This window comes from Anas acuta, chromosome 5, assembly GCF_963932015.1.
Source record: "Anas acuta chromosome 5, bAnaAcu1.1, whole genome shotgun sequence".
NCBI classification, from domain to species: Eukaryota; Metazoa; Chordata; class Aves; order Anseriformes; family Anatidae; genus Anas; species Anas acuta.
In genome coordinates, this window is record NC_088983.1 from 33870977 (window position 1) to 33896826 (window position 25850).

Below are 25850 nucleotides of genomic sequence, written 5' to 3' on the forward strand. Positions count from 1 at the left end.
TATATAGAGGGGCTTCTTCTCTCAATTGGGGTACAATTTATGCAGATAAAAATAAGTCTTTGTGGTGTAGTTAGAGGATTTGGGGGTCCATGAGGGGTAATTGCTTTTCAAAAATCACCTTTTAAAAGCCCTGAAGCAGGCAATCCCACTGTGTTGCAAGTAAAGCAAACAAGGCAGAAGACCTGCCTGGCTGAACAGAGAACTCTGCCTGTGGAAAAAAAACTCTTAGGGTGGAAAAAGAAAATATATGACCGCTGGAAGAAAGGTCTGGCTTCACAGTGAGAGTACAGAGCAGCAGCTCACCTCTGCAGGGAGAAAACGAGAAAAGCCAAAGCCCAACTTGAGTTGACATTGGCCACCGTGGTGTCAGACAACAAAAAAGGCTTTTTCAAGTATGTCCAAAGCAAGAGGAGGTCAAATGAAAACACTGTACTGATACATGGAGACAACGGTCATCTGACAAATAAGGAAGAGAAAAAGGCAGAGGCATTTAATGTATTTTTTGTTTGTTTGTTTGTTTGTTTCAGTATTTAACAGTAACACATCTGGGGCTGTCTGGAGCTCAGAGTTGGAGGACCATGACTGGGGGAGCAGTGACTTCCATCTCTGGTAACCAAAACTGTAACGGAATAGCTGCATGGGGAAAAGTAAGGAGAGACATGTTGATAAGTCAATATGTCTGGTTATTTTTTTCCTGCAACTTTTCATTAAATATTTATTTATTTATTTATTTTAAAGTAACGTGATATCTGATTTCATTCAGTCATATTAGCTGTAACTGAACATTATGATGTAAGATTCCAAACAATGATTGATTATGTTAAATTGACTTGTTAGCTGTTCCTGATATTAAAAAGGAATTGACAGTAAGAAGCCATAGTGCTATAATTCAGTTATGGAGGTATCTAACATGTTATAACTGCCACAGTGTAGCTTTAGTTGGCTTGTACTGGAACAGTGCAAAAAGGTGAAGCTTGAGAAAATTGGGTTTGAGGCTGACTGCTGGTCTGATGCTTCTCTTTGTGTCTTGTCTTATTTGTACCCTTCTCTCCTTCTCTGCAGATGAGCTATTACAGTCCAAGACTCCCTATAAATGACTTGCATTACCTTATTAAAAAAAAATAAATATGAAGAAGGGGCAAAAGGATATCCTACAGAAGAATCTGTACATTTGATTTGTCAACTCAGGAGCATTCCCACAGGAAATGGAGCGTAGTTATTTCAAACACTCCTAGATTTTATCATGGACAAGGTTTGACCTTTTAAAATCAAAACTTACCATGAAAGTCATTCTGTAAAAATGTAACCGTAAAGAAGCTGATTATGATTGCCGTGGTAGCATTGCTGTTGCATATCCTGTAAGACTGATCCTCCTCAGTCTCAGTTACCTCAGAGGAGTGTTCATCGCTCTTGTGAACAGTTAAAGGTTAATGCCTTCAGCTTGTAGTCACTGATTTACTGTTTTACATTCTTTCAAATAATTTCCAAAACTTCTTATCATCAACATTATGTCATCATCCTTCAGCTCTGTGAAAACAAATATTGTGCAGCTTAAATGTTTTGATTTCTTTGAAGTGATCCATTAGAAGCCCTGCTGCCTGCTACTATCTCACAATGGCTTTTTTAAACTAGTTTCTACTAGTAAAAAGTATGAAAAAATATGGGAAAATATGTAGAGATATTTGACTCTAGTCTAGAACATGCAGTGGAATTTCAGTGTGTGCAATACCCAAAATCAGTATTATAACTCAGCTAGGCAAAATCAAAAATCAACTAAAATAGACATATATATTGCACATTTCTAAAGAAAAAAAAAAGTAACCAAAATCTTTATTTTGTATACTTTCATAACCAAGTGTTTTTGCAATACTCCCTAAATTTCTCCCCTCGATAAAAGGAAGTGTGTGATTGTGTAGACAGGTGGGTAGGGATATATACAAATATCTGTTAGGAAGGAGGGGGGGAATGGAGAGTGGAAAGAAAAGTAAGAACAGAAGATTAAAAAAATGTGTTTTGTAATTACTTATATGTTTGTTTTTTTTTGTAGAATGTAAGGTTTCCAGCAGAAATCTCCTTCTGCCAGAAGACATATATATACAATATATATACAAGTGAAAGCAAGATGGCCAAGATCCCGACCAGATGGCCGGTTTCACCGTGCGGTGCCTGAGGTGAGTGTATGGTAACCACTGCTAGTCTGGGATTAGGAGAACAAGTATGATTACAAGGTACCAATTGCTCAGCTGTGACACGAATCCTTTTATTCTCTGTAGGACAATGAGTGTCAGCATTACTGGCTACTGCAAGACACAATACCTACTTAGAAACAAGTGATTGAAATCTGTATTTTGTATACTTTCATAACTAAGTGGTTGTGCATTCAGTTATTATTAGTACTGTTATTGTCTTGGGAAGCTGACAACTAGTGCTTTTCTGAAGAGGTAATAACTGCTTTCCATCACTGAAGCTCTAGTGGCAGGCTGTAGAAATTCTCTCAAGAGAGGTCTCTCACTTTGAGGTTGATGTAGCAACCAGGAGAACAAATCTACTTCATTTTTTTCAGTCTCTAATCAGACGTGAAAATAACAAGGTCCTTTGTTCTCTAGTTGCTGGAGTGTCTTGAGGTAAAAAAGGTATTTTAAAAAAAACATTCTTTCTCACACTGAACAAAAGATTAGCCCTTAATTGCATAACTCTGTTTTATCCTCTTAAAGAAAGGAGGTAAAAGTCTCCTTGAAATTGCCGTTAAGCTAACAGTTGGGGATCTCCATGGGGTTTAGAAGGCTGAGACTTATGCTTCTGCTTGATCACATTTTCCCACTTCCCAAACTATTATTCTGATCAGCAGGTTGTTTATAGTGGCATGGTTGGGTTCAGAAAAAAAAGTCTTGATTTTTATTCTACATCAGAACAGCACATTTTGAGATCTGGTCTTTTCATGAGGTGAAACCTTTCTTTTATCAGCCAAAACCTGACACATCATATAATGTGAAGTTAGTCTTTTTGCTAATTTAGTTTCTTTAGGATATGTCGCTCTTGTTGTGCAATGGGCTGAAGCAGGTAATACCACTCTACTTGCTATTTTACAAATTTAAGGAAAATAGCTTGACTTTCTAAGAACATGAGGGAGGCATTTGCTCCCTGTCCTTTGCATATGCAACTTCTCCCTTTCTCTGGGTTGAGAGGAGAGTAGAATTTTTTAGAGAGTAATTTATTATTCTCTTTACTCCTTTCATTTCTCCATGTAAAACTAGCTTTCCAGTGCTTCTACCTTCCTTTCCTGCTCCCTGCAAAAGAGCATAATTTTGCATTGTTGATGAATGTCAGCTCAGACCTCAAAGGAATGCAATTTCCTGGGCTCAGGAAAGAATCCAGAGGTTAGTCTCGTAAATCCTGTGTACGCTCCATGACTGTTCGTAGCCAACTTTGGCAAAAGAATCATTTCATTTAGCACTCATGTAGTAAAACACATTTCTTTTATGACCTCCTAGCCAGCTGTTCAGGCTAAATTATTGTACATACAGTCACGACTTGACTAATGCCTCTGCATGTCTCAGTTGCTTTCCTGTCATTCTGTCTGTAGAATGGTGCAAAATTCTCCTTATGAGTTGGCATTTCTGGAAGACAAGGGCCTCTGAAAAGTAGCGGGGTGATTTCTCTATGGGTCAACACATGCACTCATCACAGGCAGGGAAGTTCTAGCTGAGAGGTGACTTAGTATGCTCTGGGCAGAAATGCAGTTCTCTTGGGAATCAGGAGAGGTCTGTGTCCTTGCTGTGGACCCCGATTCTCCAGTGTAAGGTTCCATGCAGAGATGATCAGGAATGCTTTTCTCTCAGCAAGATTTTTCTTTGTGTGTTTTAGGTTTTCATTAAAGAAGTGTGAAAACTGAAAGTTTCTGTTTTTAGCATGTTTTCATTGTTTTCATGCCTCTGGAAGTGATAGTGTCAGGTCAAACAGACTTTTCAGCAGAAAGAGAGAAAAGAAAAGCTCTGGTTTCTCAAAAGCCATTCATCATCCAAAAAAATGTTTCACTGAAAAAAGAGATGTTTTGATCAGCTTAGATCTCCCAGCACTGTTTGCTTGGCTGGTAATTCTGCAGCACCCTCTGACAGCTCTGACCTCCTGCTGGCCAGGCACAGCACCTTATTCCCTTTCAGGGAAGAGTCACAGACCAAACCACCATGCTCTTCTACTGCTGCCTCCCGGGTAGCCAGAGGCCTGAACTTCTGATGTTTATCCTTCCTGCATCCATTGATCCTTTGTTTTATTCTCCTCCACTTTAGCCTTTTTCACTCTGCTAGGTTTTTGAATTCTATCTTTCTTTCTTTCCTCATGCCTTTCATTTGAAGAATGCCAACTTTATTTTGAGTTCTCATTGTTGGCAAAGTTAATAAAAATAAGTTTTGTATCTGTGATTATAATGCATCTGTATTTCAGATCATTGTGATAAAATACATGGAAAGGAAAGGTACTATCAGCTCCCAGGCTTTAGTCCAGTTAGTAGCTTCTCAGACTACAACATACAACAGGTTAATGCCTGTATGGCCTTCAGTCTTTGTGAGCCCGTTGGCTGTCTGGGCTGCTGCAGCAACCTGAATCCGTTCTGGGAGATTGTACCAGAGAAGGAAGAGGAGTGATGGTAGTCATTTTAAACTCTCTATCCTACTATTACAGAAAGGAGACTATATATAAGAAATATTTAAACATTGTATTTGCTCCAGGGCAGAGGGGCTTACTCAGTTCTTATGGTATCTCTTAAGACCTCCTTGTGAAACGAGGAAGAAGTAGCAGGCCCTGCACAAACTGTTGTTGCAGAGGTAGAATTTATCCAAAAATAAAGAACATGTATGTTTGGAGCTAGGCCTTCAGAACAAGGAGATGCAAGTGCTGCTATGACAATAGTTCCTTCAGGGAAATAGGACACTTTCTTACCTTTATAATTAACACGTGAGTATTTTCATATGCAGGTGAAATTTGCCTTCGTGAGAGGGAAGATGTGTCCTTGCCAGCTATGGATATACAATGTGTCTTTGCCTTACTACCATCTCACAAAAAACACCATCAAGCCTTGAGCATAGTCTGTATTCCTAGAGGTTTTCTGACAACAGAATGCCTCCTGTTCTTATAAGTGGGTCTTCCTCCTCTTTCAGTGGAAATGCAGGGCCTCTTCAGCATTATCTGTCTGCTTTGAAAGTTTCTTATTTCAACTCACCAGGTGTAGTCCTGAACACTGTCTCCAACATTTTTCACTGCAAGACTACTGTAAAACGAAATCTCACATACCAAAAAATTCCCAATTAAAATTCATGGGATTTTACACATACACAAATATTAGATGGGTTCTAGAGTGATTGGTATCTTATGAGTGAGTTTGGATGTTCAATTTTCCTCCTTCCATATTCTAAAATCATGTTTTACCAGATAGGTATGTAGTCACTGATGGAGCAGTGGGGGGTTATGCTGGGGTTAAGGGCATTTCTCTGTGTAGTGATTAGGTGTAGCCACTGTTTACCACTGAAACTCTGTTCTGGCTGTCGTCTAAAGGCTGCTTGCTTTGGAGTTTTATGGGTACTGTGGCCTTCAGCTGACCTTTTGTGCAAGAACAGACTTCATCCAAATTCAGCAGAAAGATCAAATACTTTCTTAGCTATGGAAGATGGCTGTAAAAGAGAGAGTAATGAAAGATATGGGGACAGCCAAAGATCATGAAAGATATGGGGACAGCCAAAGATCAGTAGAAGTATATTTATACTTATTTATCTAGGAGTATATCAACTGCATGTATGTGCTGATGAAAGGAATATTTATTCCCCAGGTGGTCATCAACATCTACATTTAGCTCCAGCAGACTTGAAACGATGTCCAGTTGATGCTGCATGTTTCATTAGTATCAGTCGGTGCTGGCTGGAAAGGAAGGGAGAAGAATGGACTCCATTATATCACTTGGATACAGCATATTAAAAACAGGCTTTGATGTGAGATGATTTAATTCTTTGACTGCTTACCTAAATGGTATATTGTGTTTTTACAAAGCAGACATAACAGTTAGTCATGAGAACTGGAATTCACTTTCAGCTTTGAAGAGGGGGTCAGAATGTGGCTCTCCAGAGAAAAAAGCATCTTCAGTTGCAGAAACAATAGTACATGTGATGTGTCACATCAGATGGATCTTAGCTAACTTGCAGCAAAATGTAAATGACTCTGTTCCTCACATGACCAAAGCAAATTGCATTCATTGCACGAACACTGGAAAAGAAAATAAATTTGTAAAGAAAGAAATTTGTGACACCTTCCTTGACCTCCGAAGGAACAAACGATGATGTTAAGGAAGGTCTACACCTGTCATCACAGACTTACTGAGAGGGACTGTAACTACATGACTTTACACTTCATTTTCTTTCTTGACTTATCTTTGTAAATGTATTAGCTGTAAATCTGCCTGGAGCTTTGCACTGCCACTGCAGTAAGAATTATTATTATAATTGTTGAAATACACCAATAAGTCTCACAGAGATGTTCAGCTGGCTGTGTATTTCCCTAAATATTTTAGTTATAATTATATTATAAGGAAGTCTAAAGTCCCCACTGTCACAAGATTTGAGGTTCCATTTAAAGTCAATGAAATAAAATTGGCTTCCCCAGGAACAGGCAAAAATAACCTTTAGCTGCTAGGTGGGAATCCTCATTCTGCTATGCCATGTCCTGAAGAAAATATATATATATATGTCCTGGAAGCTCTAGTCAGAGTCTGAATGCAGAATGCTTTGTTTTACTTCAGCATAGAAGGATTAGAGGGAAAATATGTCAGTGATTTGGGTGTAAAATGATGTTTGAGGTTTTGGTAGTGGAGAAGGACTGATGATTTCTCTCCAGTCAGATGTGTTGAGGGAACCTTTCAGCTATGCATGCCTTCCATGGGCTATCCTGAACACGTATCCCAGCTCAGAGCAGCTGCCTGGTTAGCTCAGAGCTCAAGCCTGCTTGCACCTGCAATTCCTTCTTTGTATGTGCATTTCAGATAGTCAACATTTCAATGTTTGATTCTAGGTCTTTCACTTCTGAAGTATCTTGGGAATGAACATGGATGGAAGCATGTCCAGTTGAGCTATCAGGAAGGAATGGGAGGATGCTAACAGAGTTTCTGAGCTTGCTTTTCCATGTGATTGCAGCCATACTAAGCTTTTTACCAGGTACTGCAAAATGCCGTGTAAGCAGTCTGAAGTCTGTAGTTTCAAGGGAACAGCATGACCACTTTGAAATACAGCTGTTGTGTTTCATTTGACCAGATGGAACAAGCTCCTTTAGATTCAGAACAAAGCCAATTGTAACACAATTTTTTAAGCAAAAAAAAAAATAAAATATTGTCATAAACATACAAGCTTTACACTTGGGAAGCCAGAGAGAAAAACTTTATCATCAATGTGCAAAACTGTAATCAGTTATGATCATTCTTCTTCCCAGATGTAAACAGTATGTCTTTTTTTACTATATACTGTCATATGCAAATGCTAAGTGTGTGTTTTACTTTCCAATGTGGATGATTCTCTTGGCAGTATAGGAACATTCTGTAGCCTTTATTACAAAACCCTACTCCTTTAAACTGTGGGTTTCACCCCCTCTGCAGGGCTGCCTCCAGTCTCTACCCAGTCCTGCCCGTGGACAGCATTTCTGTTAGCAGTGAAAGTGTCACTGAAGGGTGCAGACCAAGAGTCACAGGTAAGTCAGCTAAGGAAGGAAAACATGGGTCCACCTACAAAAGAGAGCTCAGCTGCTTAAAGCATGTTGCACGTTTATACCAGGGAAACATGTACACTGTCCCAGTCTAGGGGGAATGTTGCTGTCACTGTAGGGAAGAAAAACTTGCAGGTCACAAGAGGGCAGCATAATCTCACTAGTCACAGTGATGGAAGTTGAGAGGTCAGGTCAGTAAAACTTCCTCAGCTCAGCTTCCTATTTTGAACAAGCTGGAAGTCCTGTGTCTAGCTTGTTCTTCCCAAGCTGTAAATTATTATCTATGCAGGTCAAAATATTGCTATACTGCTTTCTAAACTAACCTATTTCATTTAAATTCAGCTGCGCTTTGATAGTGTTGAAATAAACTGTCCACCTGGAGTTTAACACTGAACAAAAAATTACACCAGCATGTTATTTAACTAATCAATACAAAAAAAAGCAGCATTTATGGAACATTAACTTTGCAAAGCCTATGCAACCAAGAGTTATGTTTGTTAGGTTTTCCCTTCCTTCCTGCTCTTGAGAGCAACACATTCTGAACCCTGCCCCAAATACACATTTCTTACTGAACGTTATATATTTTTTGTAGGCCTGAGTGAACATATGTTCTCCATTAAGAGTTTATTTATGTATTATTCTTTTTGTTTATAAGTGATCTGTATTGCGTTTTCACCTGATCATTTCCATGCCTCTATCTCTCTCTTTCAAGTGAAGCTGCTTTTACTTACCATTCTTCATGAGCTGTACCTTTTGAATGTGCAGTGCTTGATTTGGAAAAAACAAACTGTGCTAGGGAGAGATGATTCATCACATCAGTCACCACATTATGTAATGCAGAGTGATAACTTCCACTCAGAACATTTCTAGCATCAGTATTCCCACTTGTGAATTTAAATGCTCTCCTCAGAAATGTGTGTAAGAATAAATGGAGGCATCTGTAGTCCCTTGGAATGCAAATAAACCATGAGAGCAAGGCAAGAATAAATCAATTTCCAAAATTCATTGCAATTCTTTATGGCATCACTGCAGAATTAAACTACAGATAGGCACACCTTCCAGGTGCACTTTTTTGAGAAAGCAGAATCATAGTTGTATGAGTAACTGGTATCTACCAGTTTTTGTGTACCTATTCAGATGAAAATTTTTCTGCCCAAGTTTACTCTCACCCTTCAATGTAGTTGCATCTGAGCATCCCTAAGCTAAATTGAATTAAGCAAAAAAAAATTCTACATTATCCTTTCCATTGACGTGTAGTTTCTGGGCTAAGCAACTGGCCACATGGTGTCACTATGTGGCAGCAAATCCCCTAGTAACAAACTCTCTAGCAATTCTAAATTACCAAAGTATCCCAGCCACCTGACATTGTCGAAGCAAAAATGACAAGGTCGCAGAAGCTTTGCTATAGGAGTATGTTAGGAAAATATTTTATACAAAGTGTTTGTTGCCCTGCTCCTTCTGTCCTCCTGGAATGTATCAGACATGTTTTTAGCCCAGAAGTACTTTTCTCCAGATGTCTGCATTTGGGAGCAAGCTTATATGGAAAATTTTATCTTAAATGGATGCGAGTGTGAGATTTAAAAATTCAGTGGTGCTGAACTCATCCTACATTTTAGTTATAGTCCTTCTTCTCTTCTCCTTCTGTCTGTGTATGCAGAACATTCTTTGGCTGTACTGACCAGAGGAAACTTGGCCTTACAAAGCTCAGAGCAATATAAACTGCAGCTCCTGGGACCTGCAAAATGCTGTTTAATGCATACTGATCCTGACAGATGCTTTGCACAACACACCTGCTCAAAAGAGCTGTGCCAAAAGCTGATATATTGGATACTTAAGAAATTTCATAATGTACAGCTATAGCAACAACTAAGTGAAATGCTCGTGTACAGACACAGCATGAGCTTTAGCCAAGAAGATGATATATGGGTCAGGGTATTGAAAGACTGCAGAATCTCACGTAGCAGTAAGTGTTGGTGTGTACTGTTTCTTCTGTAAAATGGTGAGGGAGCCTGGAGCAGCAGGCCTTACACTAACACCCTGACAATTTTGTGTAGGCTAGCTTAAAAATTCATGGAGAGGAGAAATGACTGACTCTGGCAATGACTTGTCACCCATGTACAGTGCAGGGCGCTTTTTTATTGCTTGGACATTAGGTATTCACAGTGCTTTTCCTAAGTCAGCCGCCGTGCCTTGTATGAAGCTTACTGTCTTCATAGCTGTTGAGAATCATGTGTGTATCTCAGTGATAGTTTCAATACTGATTTTTTACTAGGGGCCAGGAACACCTTTGTAACAGTATAAATTGTATTTCATCTGATTTGCAATGTAACAACAACTTAGTAGTTACTAAGTTCATTAATGTTCACTTAAGAATACTTACTTTGATATGATTTTGGCCTGTGATTCCTCTCTTTTCGCCCTCCCATTGCTTCTCTAATTATCTTAACCGAAGGAATTCTCCATTCGCCTCCATACCAGCGGTGCCCCTGAGTATGGGAGCTTCTGCAGAGACTGAAACCTGATATGGTTCATCCTGGGGGAAGAAGAGCCTGAAGCAGAAAGTAGCAATGAACGGTAATGCAGAAAAGCAGATGAGGTCTACTGCAGGAAAAGGTGTCCAGGCCATCTTGGGAGTAAATCCGGCATGTTGCCAAAACAATTTGTCTTTGTTCTATGAATCTTGGAAACTGCTGACCTCGTTATCGAGGTGCAAAATGTCTCCTGGTAGTGTGCGAGGGAGTTCTATCCTTAAGTACTGTAATTATCCTAATGGCACTGCTGCCATGATGGTGTACCAACAATAAACAGGAAAGGCTGAAACCCACTGACACCGATGAGATGCAAATGAAGGGCTAGTGCCTGAACAATAGAAATAGGAATAAAGAAGTGGAAACTGGCTCAGGAAATCCATCTAGTTTTGTCTCCAGGAACTCCCTTCACAATGTTTGCTCAGGGTAGAAAGGAGTGAAGGAGGGGAAGGGAATGCGTTTCCTGCCCTCATGGCCTTATGAACCCCAGGCCCTGGAACCCAGGCCTCTTCTGAGACAGCTTTTTTGAGTTGTCCTGTGCCATGTATCTCCTGGGCAGTTCTGTCACTCCCTATTTGTTGAGGAGTTGCACTACATATGAGGGCACTGGGATTCTGACAGTGTTAGACTACAGAGAGAGACTCCTTGAAATAATGGGAACAGCTTGTCTCTGTTTGAAACCTTTCTCATAAAGCACATTCACCATCACTGCCTGTGGATACCAGTAAACCACAGACTCCTGATATATGTTGAGATAGAAAGAAAGGCTTGGTGCGTGGAAGAAAAAGGCATTTTTAAAGCTGTGGCCATAGCCATAACCATAGCTGGTTATTTAGTCTGACCTATACAATGCATGTATTTATCTCTGTAATTCCTGAACCAAGCTCCTACTTGTCTGACTGAGCTGCACATAAAAGACAATCATCCAGTCTTAGTTTAAATTTAGTGATCATGTGGGAGGGAAATGTGGTGTGGAGGCTGAGAAAAGTCAGGGGTCACAATGTGAAAGGAAGGTGTAGGAGGGAAAATACATAGTTTAGCTATAGCACAGGTTTCAAGGATCAGAAATAGAATTTATTGTCATTTATGACACTGAGAAAAGTCAAAAGAGAAGTGAGCCCCATTTGCTAAAAGCAATAAAAGCTCCCAGATAAGCTGTTGCTCAGAAAAAAAAAAAAAAAAGCAATCTAAAGAGGTTACATGAACACCAACGCAAACACCAACACAAATGAGAAAATAGAAGTGAAAGGACAGGCATTAAACAATAATTAAGCCAACTAATAGAATGTGATGTGTTGTGATTTTTTTGGGGGCAGAGGGGGGAGTCTGGAGCAATGATTTCTGTGATACTCCTTTGTCTATTGTTTAGTTGTGCTCCTATTCATCAAACACTTATGCACCTGAGGTGGAAAGTGAATTATAACTGTGAATTATCCTACTAATATCAGTTAGACTATTCATGAGATAAACACATGCAAGTATCTAAGAGGATCAAAACTTTAACTCTTTAAATGCATGAGATAGGTGCTAAATGGACAGCAGAAAGGCTGATACTGTCTAACCACAAAAACTACTGATGAATTATAAGTAGCTGCAGATCAGGAAAATGTCTGTGAATCTTTTCAGCACTTTTGTTCCAACTGCAGACAACTTTGAAGTTTCAGAATTTTATTGTAGGTCAGTTTGGGGCTGAATTTTAACTAGCTCCCCTAAATAATCTGGAGAAGTGAGGGACTGAGAGACATTTTGTAAGAGATGAGAATTTTTCTTGTGGTCGGCATCACACAGGTAGCAGTAGAAATGCAGAGATGCTCTGTCATCAGCATGTTTTGTGTTAAATGCTGTCCTAACACAGACAGGCCACATAATGGTGATGATTACACGTGCGAGGAGGAAGGCAGTGAAGCTGGAATGATCACAACCAAACACATGTTCCTGTCTCTAGAGCGTGAAATGGGTTGGCATGGGTTCACCTGTACACTTCTTTCAAAATGTTAGGTGTAAAAGAGGCAGTTAATAGACAACTGTGGAATTCTGTTCATGTTTAGGAAAGCATCAAATAGCTTTACACTGCCTTTGCTTTGTGGTTTTGTAATGGATGCCCTAATATATTCTGTTTAAGTTATTAACATACGCTTTATAGTACATGAGTAGTATATTGAATTAAAATTAAACTGCCCTGGTCACAACTTCTTACAGACTGTCCCTGGTGCCAGGCAAAACTACTAATTAACTTTGTGACTCCCAGGTTATTCCCCACAGACTTGAAGGTTGTTTTGCTGGGTACAAGTGAACAACATTTAGCTGCATCTGTAATAATGTAATACAAGCATTCATTTAATTTGATTCAGAGCCACATAAGTCTGGACAATGTTCTGTGTGGTACAAAAAGCATCTTCAAATATGAATGTAGAGGGTGGGACACATTTCTGACCCACGCTCTTGCTGGATGTTTTGGTGCTCTCTGGACCATCTATAAAGTGATGTCTGCTATGGTACTGACACTTTCTGGAGAATGCACTAAATTTCTCAGGACATCGGTATACAGTGTTTGGATTCATACATGGGAGGTGTCTAAAAAGGATGTTTTTGAATGATAATTGTTTGGAGGAAGGACCTGTAATATTCTGTAATTCAGAATCATGATCATTTTTCTTTGTATTTCTAGTTTGTCTGTCCTCTGAGTTGCTCCAATTTCCCAAGTGTCAGGTGAACCAGTTGTTGCTACTTTCATTTCACTGTACAAATTGCTTGCTAACTTGTCTAAGATGCGTGGGGAATTTAGGACAGAGCTGAGGAGTATTCAAATGGAGTGTGGGGGGAGCATTACCATTTTTATTTCTCATTTCCTCTCTCCTCTTTTTCCTGTAAGCAAGAGCACGCGGTTGTTGCACAATCCATTCTGTGCTCCACATATCTGTCCATTTTGTCAGCCGCTTGTGTATCAAGTCTGAGGAGGAGGAAGAAATATGAGGTGTGTTAACAACAGCCAGGTACTTCCCATTCACAGTTTTAGCATGCGAGAGGAAGTGATGTTCGATGAATAGAGCTGATCATACGTTTTCTGATGCAACGCTTATTCTTTTGAAAATGTTGATTGGATTTTGTATTGCTGGGTTGGCTGGTTCTCCAGCTTCATGGAAACCTGCTTGGAAAGTTGTCATGCTTTCGTAAATCTTCTGGACCCACCTGGCCTGTTCCACTGCCTGCCCACCATTGTGTGATGCCATGATGCTGCTGGCTTCTCCCAGTTACCAGGAGCTATCCCCTAGGCTGGTCAGCAATTGAGTGAGCTGCCCATTTGAAGTCCTTCAATTATTGACCAATTCCAGCTTGCCAGATCCTGTAGCTTCAAAGATCTTAGCCCACCCAGGTGACTGCCTGGCCACCCACATAGCAGTGGAACAGCAATGTAGGCAGAGTCCTGGCATGGGAACTGAGGCATCAGCCCAGAAATGTTTCAAAATGTATTATTTCTATATAAGGGAGTGAAACCTTTTGGGGAAGGGTGGGGGGAGGTGTGCCAACATGGTTTCCTCTGAGAGATGAACATTCCAGTTCCCGGCACTGGTACAGGCAAGTCACGGGACATTTTGGCTTTTTGCGGTTCACAACTTGCTTGCCAGTACTTGGCTGACAAATGCAGTCAGTATGTGTGTGAGTACACAGAAAGGAAGACCAGCAATTAGTGGGTTTGAATCATACAAGGTGAGGGTCTCTGCTGCTTTGCAACATATCTATTGCATTGGGAGAGATTGTAGGATACAAGCTACTCTTGTTGCAAAGGCAGCACCATTACTGGTTTGTGCTCCGTTGCATTGGTAGGCTGTGGGTGAGGCTTGGTTCCTGGAGGTATTTATGGGAGAGGTCACCATCTGAAATCTAGCCTTCTATCATATCTCTGCCCCTTGAAGCTAGAATCTTCGAGTCAGTTTATCTCTTCCAATGTGGGCCCTCCCTGGCTAAGGCAAGGAGACCTAATTTTGGACCTTTGGCACATAGTTCTGGATCATTTGGGAAAGGAGGCAGTTTAGGTAGCTTATGTTAATTTTGTGCTCTGAACAGTCTCAGTAAGTCATGATCTACACAAAAGATTTCTGGCATGTTGGCTGTATCATGTCTCACCTGCCACATAAACCATGAATGTTGGAGGCCTAATGTTAAAAACACCCTAATTCTCTGAGGCTATAAATTTCTATTGACTTTGGTAGGAGCTTAGAAGTATTCTGGGTTCTCAGCTTTCAAAAAGCAATGTACAAAACTCTCAGGAGCTTCAGAAGTCCCACAGTATTACATGAATTAAGAAATTAAAAAAGAGCTGGGTCTGTGAAAATTAGTTTTCCACTAGAATGACAGTATTTAAAGTTGCAATCAAGTGTTAAGTTTTATGTGCTGCTGAAACAGAAAAATTAAAGCAGACGTAATATGCATGCATAAAGACATTCAGAGATAGTATCGGGCTCCATGAATGACTCTGCCTTGGCACAGGGTAGAGTAGCTTTGCTAACATGAACTGAGAAGCTCGGCATGTTTCAAGTGCCAGACTCTATCTACACAGTGATCTGCCTTCTGTGCTGGGCTAAGGGGAGCAGGTGACAGAAAGCAGCTTTCATAAAGCCGAGAGTAATAATCTCAGCAAAGTGAATCCCCAGTTGCAATATTAGGAAAACTTTCTGACTTCTTTTTGTGACAAGAATGGCACAAGTGGACTGGAAGAACAGCCACACGTCTAATTTTTGTCTTTGAAATATTTTCTCTAGGGATAACTATCAATGCAGAAGGAGCTTCTGTATTAAATCCCCATGGCTCTGTATAGTCCAGAAGTCCTCATGAAGTAAGTAGCCTTCTGCTCTTAGAAGTTGCAGTCCACCAGAAGTGAGTCAAGGGGATCTTTATTGCTGTGAATAAGCTTGCAAGGCTCATAAACTCTAATAGCTCTAATATTTTCAGTCAAACTCTGGTTATTCTGTTTTAAATTGCTCCCACAGTGTGGTTGATGTATAGAAATTTAGTAATAAATAAATAAGATACAATGATGAACATAAGTAAATGACGGGGAAAATTCACTTTGCAGTTTTAACAACCTTGCAGTAACCTCGGAAGAACCACCCAAAGCGGTAGTGAAAGGCCCATGACTTTCTGAGACTGGGGGCAATAAATTGTAATGATCTACTTGCAGGGGCATGCACTGAATTGTCTAATGTCTTTTCCACCTCTGATACTAATTTTCATGTGAATTTTGATGCTTTAGGCAGATCTCGTGGACTATGTTATTTGCCCATGATCAGATTCCCACTACTGAACTTAAGGTGAGTTTTTATGTTCCAGTTAAGCTGAGGTAATGCCTGCATGCCACTAAGAAAGGGCAGTAACTCCTCAGGAAAAAAAAAAAAAAAAAAAAAAGACATAATTTTCTATTGCTTCATCTCCTTAAATGACCTTAGCATTTGGCCAGAAGGGTACCAGAGCTTACACTGGGATAGGGGTAGAACTCTGTAAGCTCCAGACTGGGATGGGAGACAGACCTGCTCTTTTAGTGCTAACTAGCTCTTAAGCAAGTTTTATTGCAAAACAAAACCTCATTCTCCGATATTTCTATAACTTGAACATTTTCCAGTGTTTACCAAGGATTCTGTGCCAGTACCGACTTCTTTGTGAACAGTATGCTTGCTACAAAGGGCTTTGCAGTTGTTTCCAAAGTTAGTGGTGATACACTTTAATCTATTCAGATCACCCTGAATTGGCTGTTACTGTTTCTTTGCCCTGTCTCTAAACTCAGATGAGGGTGTTTTTCCTACATTTGCATGTCACTAAAGTCATCTGGACTAGTTAACCTAGGACATAGTTTGGCTGCTGCCAGCTGTATTTAAAAGGTCTAGCCATTACCTGTACTAACCTACAGAATGACAGACTGAGGATACCTGCTTTTGTCCTTAGTCTTGTTAATTTTGGAGGGCTATTGGAGGGTAATTAGTGCCAGGATTGAACTGAACCTTTGATGACTTGCATGTTATTTTAAATTAGTCCTTGTATATCTTCTAGCCCTTTCTGAGCCAACATCTAAGGGCGGCACTTGGGTATAGGTAGAACCTTGAAAAAATTCACGTACAGGACTTAATAAGGATTTGACACAGCAGCAGGGTTAGAAAGGAAGTAGTGCTATGTGTGTCATAAGATCATAGTAATCTTTGGTTTTTAATTACTCTTGGCCAGTATAATAACATTAAGTAGCAAACATTTCCTTAGTGTCTTGTCTTGTCCCAAAGAACTTGCAGTCATATAGGTTGAAAGCCAGTAGGAGAAAATAAGTGTTATTCCCCTGATTCTGAAAAAGTGACTATTCAAAAAATAGAAGGGGCTGGTAGCAACTAGAAAAGAAACCCTTCTCTTGATGATTTGAAACTAAATACCACAAACATAAGTCAGTTCTTCCTGTCAGCTAAGTGGTGAAGTGTAATGCTTACCTAACTCTTCTGCGGTCTTTACTCAAGCAATTTCATACTGACATCAGTGTCAGACTATTTGAATGAGATCTGAAGATAAAGGTCTCAGAAACTGGCTTGAGTGGAATTGCATTGAAATATCTTACTCAATTATTTCAATTAGATGCTCTGTAATAACTTGGTTTAAAACAAAAGAACAATTTCTAAACTTAAACACAGTGGATTTCAACGTGTGGTTTTATATTGACGTATCTTGGAAAGATAGCATTCCAGTCCTCAGATACCCCAGATAAATAATAATCAATTTCCTCCCATCTTGAAGCTACAAAGATCGCCATCTCACCATATGTACACCCACACCTGCAAAATATCTAAGGAAATTATTAGTTCTCTTACCATGGTCAAGATAAAGAGCCAGAGATACTGGTTTTACTGTATGATATCTTTATTTAAAATTGCAGTGGTTCAGGAGATGGGTAAGAGGATATAGCACCTTTTACTTTTCTGAAACAGGTTTAGATCTTGATGGCCAGAAAGACTGTTCATTTATTAATGCTGCTATCACCTGACTGCTGTTCAGAAAGACAACCTGGTATTTTGTTCTAATTAACATTAGGTGTGATGAAAATGGATGGTTGGAAAGCATTCAAAGATCTGAAATAACTTCAGATTAGGTGTGTTGTTTTGCTCAAACAGAATTGTGGGAGGAAGGAACAGTGGAACTTAGCTTGTATTTCAAAATTAAACTTTCCTGTCTTGTCTTGAATTATCTCAATTATCTTGTCTTGAATTACCTCAAAGTCTGGCATTTCTGAAGCTTTGCTTTAGCTTCTAGTTTCACATGGCAATGTTGAGTTGAAAAACAGAGATATATTTTAATAAGAGGACTTTTTGTGCAAATTATTTCTTATAGTGGTTAATTAACCACTATATGAAAGAAATAGTTTGGGGATGAGCTTGAGAAAAAAAATGTATTTTTCCCCAATTTCTGACATTTTGAATTTATTTTGTTAATTTGACTATAAACAATTATTTCTTCAGATTATTATAATTTTCCTAACCCAGCCACTGAGCTGAACAAGGCAGGAGCTGATTTATGAGGCAAGGAGAAAGTGGCTGTCATCTCACACTGCCACTGTCTGGTACAACAAGAAGTCTCCACAAAGCTATGTTCTTCCACCTCCATCTCCTTGGTGGTGTGACAGCAGCTAGCCCTAGGAAGATCTATCACTTAGCTCTACTTAACAGCTTTAATGAGGTGAAAAAAGAAATGTTCTCAAGCATAACCATAAGAGATATATTTTTGTAGGAGAGAGTCTCAGTAATTGCCATCCTTGCTTGAGATGCAGTTATGATCAACACTGAAGGACTATGGAGGCGGTGCTCTGCTGAAGGTATTTTTTGTACACCAAAGCTGAGATGTTCTCATGGAAAAATTTTGCTCTGCTGTTGCCATTGCTGGGATAAATAATGAAAAATATTCAGTGAAGCTTCAGTACCTTTTGTAAGCTCTGTCCCAATTAGCTTTTAAGTTTACACCAGCAGTAGGATAATCCAAATCAGAGCCATTTTGAGTTGCTATCATTCTACACCTTGGTTTCTGACAGTCTAGCTGTGACTGTGAGTAGCTTCTTACAAGGGGCTCAGTGAGCAGCCCACTGGAAAAGTTGCATGAAGCTGAACATTATATTTATTAGCTTTTATTTCTTGCATGCTGGGAGCAGCATGGGTCTGCATTCCTTCCATTCTGATTCTGTTTCATATGGTCTCTTGTATGCGTGATCCGAGTGCCAACAGGTTGTATATGAAGCATTTTCACTTCTGCTGCCTACTATTTGTGCTGTGCCCACTTTGCTTTGGATATAACCTTTTAGATTTGTTCTTCCTTCTTTATGCAGTTGACTTTCTTTGTCTTGCTTTCCCCATCCTGTACATTTTTTGTGTCTGTAGTAAGGCCTGACATCACATAGCCCATCTCCCCCATGTCCAGGAGGAAATGGACGTCGTACTTGTCAGTGTGCTTGTTGACAAGCAACACAAAATGTTTTATGCATTTTGGCCTTGCTGATTTACTGGAAACATTAACTTCTTGGAGGGGCTATTGGAAAAATTAGTTCCATAGCTCTCCAAAATAACTTTTGCACCTTGATTTGAAGACATTTAGGAGCTTTTTTTTTTTTCTTCTTTCCTGTTCCATTAAGGCCTGGGTCTCCCTGCTGCAGCTGTTCTGTTTTTAATGTGTTGCTCCGTTTCCAGGCAGACATACCCCTTTTTGAGTAGAGTTCACTTTTCTCTGGCTGTTTTTCCATTTGCCTTCTCTCTAGGAGGTAAATTTGTCAGCCTACTATTTTGGTCTCTCAATTCAATTACAGCAGCAGAAACTGTGATCAAAGCTGGAGCAGCACTATGGAGGAGGAAAACCAAAACTCCTTTCTGGATAATAGATCTTTCTCTCTTTTCCTTCACTTTTTTTATAATCTTTGGAAAGGGGATGCTACAGATTCTTGTGTCCAAACAAGTATAGAGCATTTTGTTCGCACTGCAGTCATGAATGCTGCAGTACACATGCCCAGGTGAAGCTATCTAAAGTGTTACTGCAGGGGCACAAGGTTTGCATGGTTAATTGATCTGAACCCCAAGTTGCTTTCTGATGAGTTTTGCTTATTTTCCTGGGAGCTTTGGAGCTGCCTGTTGATTTGCTGTACATGCACAACAGACCATTATTTCAGATATCTTTCTTTCTGGTATTTCAAAGATGTCACCCTAACCAAGTACTCAAGTTCCCACTCTGCTGCTTGGGTAATCAGTCCTGCATCCAGTCCTGAGGTCTAGCATAGTGGCTACATTGCCAGTCACAGCAGTCCTGAAAAGTCAGTTTGAGGTGTTGGTTATAACTTGCATAACTTCAGGAGCATCTGACTAGAACTGATTTTAAATTGGTGACTTTTTGTAATCTTTTTTTTTTTAAAATTATTTATTTATTTATTCAGTGGAATGATTTAAAAAGTGGTTTGAACATGACTGACGTTACATATGTGAATTCCAGGTAATAAATAATGTCAAAGATTTCAGGTAAATCTATTTTTCCTAAACCTATTTTTCTTAAACAGTTATTTAGGTTACAGTTCATTTTTTTCTTATCATGCCCCAAACCAAACTCATAGCTGCTATTTCATGAAAATTAACTCTTGACCCTCTCCCCTTCCATCATTATTAGGTGTCTACTGTTTGTTTAGTGAGGTCTGGTCCTATCTCTTCTTGTGACTGATTTTACTGTGTTCAGGTGAGCATGCATTTACTGCAAGCTTATGGTGTCCCCCAGGTGTTTTCCCAGCTTGGATCTGCAGGACATCCACCATGAAATTGCAGATGTGGATTATGGTACAGCCAGAACTGATTGCTTGGAGCAGTGCCCTGACAGGCAGCCCAAGGGCTGTCTATCAGCAGTCCACAGGAGGAATGGGAGAGGTGGAGGAAGCTGTATCTGAGGCATCTCTTGAGGGTGCTTCAGGACCCACCACTGTCACCAGTAAGCTGATGGGGGAGTAGGATAAGAAGCTGAGAGATGTCAAGTTGGCACGTCCTTTTTATAAGAAGCTTGTAAAGGGGTAAAGGCCAGAAGATGTACACAGCTTTCCCTTTCCCTGCCAATATTTGTCTCAGTTTCACCAGCACCACTGTGCTGGCCAGGTAATCATCCACTAGGTACTTCAAAAAAGGAGGCTTGATTTACTAGTTTGCAGAACAATTCCCAATAATATATTAAAACAAGTCCCTGCTGTAGGAAGAGTTGAAAAGGGCCCTTCAGAAATGGATTGGTCTCCCAACATAAATTTTAATACATGAATTTTGGCTGTCTTCTCCCTTCATTTTTTTTTTTTCATGGAATATTTTGTGGAACAATTTAAAAGATACAGAAAATTGAGCTACTGACTAGATGGAAGAAATGGGGGCAAAGGGAGACTTTCTGAACATGGCAGAATCTACCCATAAACCTTTCAGAACAGTATTGGGGCAATAACAAATCATAAGAGGTAATAAAGTGACAAGCAAAGATGTGATTACTGCAGCTTTCCTCTCACCTCTGACATTGCAGATCTCCCCGTCAGACGTAGGCAGAATCTCTTCTCCACACAGAGGAGGCAGAGGGTGGAGCTCAGCGCCTGTATAAATTATATGTGTCCTTCAGGTTGTTTCAGCAGCAACAACAAGCTGAGAGCGTGTTTGTCAGCTGACAAATCTGTTATCCAAATTGGGTTTTCTGCTGCTGTCGCCATCTTACGTGCCATGGGGAGCCCACCAGCCAAGGTAAGAGAACTGCAGGTCCACTCTGCTGTGACCCGACGCCTTGTTATTGGGAACTCTGGTTCCAGTGCTCGCGAGCAAACTCTCCTCCTTCTGTGTCTGTTGAGATGCAAAGGAAATCTGATTCTGGTGTGATGTAGCAGGGTTATCTTGAGCTTTGTAAATTTCCTATTTTCCTCTTTTACCTCTCCATAATTAATACATGATCTAGCTTAAGCAAAAACATGGTGAAAATGCATTTCTTTTCTTCTATCTTAAGGTGTACATGCTGGAATGAACACCAGGAAGGAAAAGGGCTGGCCTTGAGTTTACCTCACTGCAAAACGAAAGTGCTTTAGTCCTACTGCATGCTTTTCTCAGGATAGCACATGTTCATTGCTTGCCCAAGCTGAAAACAAAAACAAAAACAAAAACCAAAACCCACAAAAACCAAACACCTTTTTCTAGCAACAAAGCACAATTTATATTACTTTAGCTGCAGGGGAGAGTTCTAATGAGCTGATTTAGCTATCTTTCGTGTTTACAGCGAGTGTGATTCTAGTGGAAGTATTTCTTGTTTGGACTTGAGTTTTCCAATAGTAAGTTCCATTCAGAGATTTTAGCTGATAGTTTTTCGTATAAATGAACAGAATTACTGGCTGAGAGTTATGTTCCCGTGTATCTTTAAAAGGTAGTGGATGCCATGTCTGAAATGGAAAATGTGAATAATTTGCAAATGAAACATTCTTTGCGTATCAAACCCTATGTCAAATTTTAAAGCAAATAAAATGAATATGGGCATTCCTGGGGTTTAGATATAATGGAAAACAATGTTACGTGATATAGAGCATGGAGAGTCATTAATCGTTAAGAGGAGAATCATTAATCGTTAAGATTAAGGAATATTTGCTATAGGCAGTAATATTTGCAGGTGAAGTTAAATATTCAGCTGTCAGTAGCTTAAATACTGAATGCTATGATTAAAATATTCAAACATTTGGTGCTCAGGGCAAAGAATATAAACTATAAATGTAAAGTACTCTCTGGATAAAATTTGTATTTACTCTGTCTAACCACCTGTTAGATCCAGAGATATATATCTATCTTAGATATAAATATTATCTCTCAATTTTAAGTATCTATTCTGTATCTAATAAAATAACACTGGATCTGAAAGACAGGTAGATAGCGTAGATAAAATTTTACTTAGAAAGTCTCTATCACAGAGAAGTTTCTTGCATTTAATCCTAATGCTGCAACTGCTGTTCTCTGAGTTTAGACATAATCCTGCTTGATAGGCAACACTGCCAAAATATTAGAGTTCAAGCATAGCTTCAGGTCAGAAAGCTTCTATTCCCAAGGAAGAATATTCATTCAGTACTGTAGGTAGCTGTCAGGCAAATGCATTTTTCAGTATATTTAAATGGGTAAATAGAGACAGAAATCAGACCCTAGTGGTTTTGTGGGTTTATTTTTCTTTTAAATTAAAAATTCAAATTGTCTGGAAAGTGTGGATACTTCATGCTATCTAGGAAGGCCTAATATATGTCTCCCAGTTAGGTTTTTACCATTTAAATACGCTACCAAGATGAACAATATTCATTTGGAACTTGCAGGGGATGTTTTTAACTTTCATAACAGGGTTTTTTCTTTTGCTCAGACAAGAATAAATGGTCTTTAGGAGTTTTATTTTATGAACTAGGAAATAATTTTTTCTGTGGTAAGAGTCAGAAATTCTGCCAATACCACACCTCGAGCAACCCATTTATACATGTAAAGAGATGACTGAAAGAGTGTGAAGAGGGGACGCATACCAAATCTACAATGACTCTTCAAACACTTAATCAGTGATAACATTAAATTACAGTAGATGTTCATAAAGCAAATGAGATTTACTTATCAACGGTTCAACTTCCAATGATAAGATTTTGGATAATTGTGATTCCCAAGGAAAATGAGGCTTACGTGCTCATATTTGTTCCTTCTATCCCCTCTCCTAGTTCTGCGCATTTCTTTGGTTAGTTGGTTGTCCCAACAAAATTTTGCATTCCTCTAATTTTAATGGAAATAGGCATCTGGGTAGAAGGGCAAACTACAAGCAGTATTTTCATTGATAGAGTGGCTAATAAACTCAGCCCACATTGGCTATTAAGAATCTACATGGAAGAGAGTGTTTTGGAACCAGGCAGGTCAATGAAGGTCATGAAGCTTTTTTTTTTTTTAAGCTTATAGCTTTAACATTAATTTAATAGATTGTCTCCAAATTGTATTTGAAACAAATCATCGATATCTAAATTAAAATAAATGATTAACGTATGCCGAATGATTATGTTTGTTATGAGTTCTTCTACATAACACATTGTACTGCTTCTAGTATGCCACTGGGGAAAGAAAAAGTGATGCGTGAAAGCAGGTAATTAGTTATGCCTAAAAGATACTGATAAAGCTGGGTGATAACCCTAAAGCTATTTGCAGAATGCCAAAAGACAGGGAGCAAACTCCTCGTAGAAAGCTCTTCATATAACCTGTTGTTACTCCATGGTGGTAGCTCTGCTGAGGGAGCTACTTAGTTTTGGGGCAGGGGAAGTGCAACAGTGAGGTGCCAGTCAGACTTCCAACATGTGGTGATGGGAGGAGGTTCCCAGGTTGCCAGGCTCTGCAGAAATGACTCCTCCAGAAGAACAATTTCCTAGTGAAGGTAGCCATGAGGTCTTGTTCATGGAGCAGCATGGTGGGGCAATATGGAGTGGAATCAGGGATGTGGAACTCTCAATAGGTTTTGCTTCTTTCACTGCCATCCAAAGACAGTCTCAGCAGACTTCTTATTAATGAGCTTTGAGAAGCTCATATACTGTCAAAGTTGTCTTTTTGGCATGAAACCCTGAAGTGACTAACTACCTGTAAACAGGAGAGCAGGCTAATTATGTGTCCTCCTGAAGCTGACAGGCATATGACTATTCTCTGGAAGCCAGACAGTAGGCCAGCAAATATATATTATTACAATCATTGAGAGGTTGGCAACGGATGTGAATTTTCAGTTTGTCTAAGGTTACATGCAACTGTAGCAACTCTTCCATGCTAATTTTACCTCCTGTTTATCACATTTTCTCTATTTTAGACCTGAAATTGCTCCCCCAAAACTTGCTTTCAGAGTACAGAAGTGTAGTTTAATGCTAAATGCTATCAAATGGAAAGATTTTTTTTGTGCATGTGCATTTTTTAGCCTACTTTTTGTGAGTCTGGACATGTCACTATTTATTGGTCTGGAGTGTTACTGTCTAGGATGCAAACATACACAGGTAGCTGACTCCTGCGCTCTATCGTAGCCTCAATGTGGCACTATAATTTTCCAGCAAGTAAGGATGGTTGTATTTCTAGGCAAAAATAGAATGATGTGCTTCTGGGTAGCTACATTTGACTCTGTTTCCAGGGGGGATTAGTTACTCTCTGTGTGCCTATACAGGAAAATGTGTTTCCGACAAGGAAGTGAACTGAAAGGAGCAAGATCAGTAGAGCTGCAAGACTGTCAAGAGCTGTCTGGATATGATGCTTGTGCTTATCAATTTGCATTAATCACAGTATTACTCATTGTGTCTCATTTTATGGAAATCACAAATGGTATCTCTAACCACACGGATTTTTCTTTACAAGGGTGTTCTGGAATGCCAGCACTTTTGGGCAAAGATGTTATTATAGACCACCCAAATCAGAACACAGTAAGCTGCTCTGGACCATTGCAGAAGAAAATGAGCTCAGCCTTTTTCTGAAGAAAAAGAGAATTAGCCCGAATCTGAACGGTTTCTGCAGGCTGGAGTAACTGCAGCCTTGGGAGCAGGATGGCTTTGGGGTTCCCCAGCGAATTTTCACAGCCCATAGGGTTTGTCATGGCCACCTTTACCTGTCTCAACCTGTTTATCTTTTCCCCTACAACAACACAAGGACAATCCTGCACCAAATCTGAAGTAATGGATAGTCATCTTTGATGATGTTTCCTTTGGCAGGCAGATGTTGTCGTTTAAAAGCAAACTGCTTGCTGTTGGAAGGGAAAGGAAGGAGGCAGGAGGCTCTCTGGCTCTAGTGGGAGAAGGTGAAAAAGCATGACACCTATCACAACTGAGACTACTCTGATAATGAACTGCGGATGCACCTTTTTTAAAAAGAAATTATGAAATTTTCATCACACAAGGTTCAGAGCAAATTATATATGAACATCCATTTCTCTCAGTGAAGGCAAACTCTGAGAATGATTTGGGCTTCTATTGAGCAAGGGGAAGTTGATTACAAAACAACATAGAATTAACATATTAATTAAAAACAGTCAGCCCTGTAATTGGCTACAGAATCCAATATTTCATGTTAATGAAACCTACTAGGAATGCTGACTGAGCATTCCAGTTGGTACTTCCATATTAAATAACTATTTGCATGGGAAAATTAAAGTCAAATTATTTCAGTGGCAACTGGAGTAATTTGGAAGTGTCCTCACTGGACCTTGTAATGTCTATAATGTGTTAAACTCAGAATGTTTTAAATATTTCAGTTTTAAATTGGAGGAAAATATAATAGGAATGCTTCTTGTTCCACAAGAGTAAATGTCTTGCATTTTTATACAAAAGGTGTTTAAATCAACTGTTAAGAATCCAAGAGACAGTGTAATTTGTGATTTTGTAGGTTTACCAACAAGGTTTCTCTGCTTAGGTGACTCTTGAATATCAACCTGATTTTTTTTAAAGGATGTAACTTTAAAATTGGCATCATAATATTTAATGTTAAGCCTTTATTTGAATGTGCTAAATCACAGTTAAAATATTGTGTATCTGATTTAACATCATTTACGTCTAAACAAAATTGAATGAAGCTG

General features: G+C 39.4%; 1 protein-coding gene across 19 annotated transcripts in view; it reads left to right on the top strand.

The window, feature by feature from the left end:
- Positions 1-525: 525 nt before the first annotated feature.
- Positions 526-25850, top strand: part of LOC137857444 (cytosolic phospholipase A2 beta-like) — a 50845-nt gene continuing 25520 nt past the window's right edge. For 5 of the 19 annotated variants that reach the window (XM_068683918.1, XM_068683930.1, XM_068683938.1 and 2 more), the window contains exons 1-12: positions 526-609; positions 1063-1252; positions 2048-2171; positions 5819-5978; positions 7051-7193; positions 7628-7719; positions 10187-10308; positions 13135-13236; positions 15023-15096; positions 15514-15571; positions 18015-18099; positions 20802-21013. In XM_068683918.1, the coding sequence (XP_068540019.1) occupies positions 18057-18099; positions 20802-21013 (255 nt within the window). In that variant the 5' untranslated portion in view covers positions 526-609; positions 1063-1252; positions 2048-2171; ... (6 more) ...; positions 15514-15571; positions 18015-18056. Of the gene's footprint in view, positions 622-1062; positions 1253-2047; positions 2172-3254; positions 3378-5818; positions 5979-7050; positions 7194-7627; positions 7720-10186; positions 10309-13134; positions 13237-15022; positions 15097-15513; positions 15572-18014; positions 18100-20801; positions 21014-25850 lie in introns of all 19 variants that reach the window. The other 14 variants (XM_068683937.1, XM_068683931.1, XM_068683926.1 and 11 more) reach the window with 12 other exon arrangements.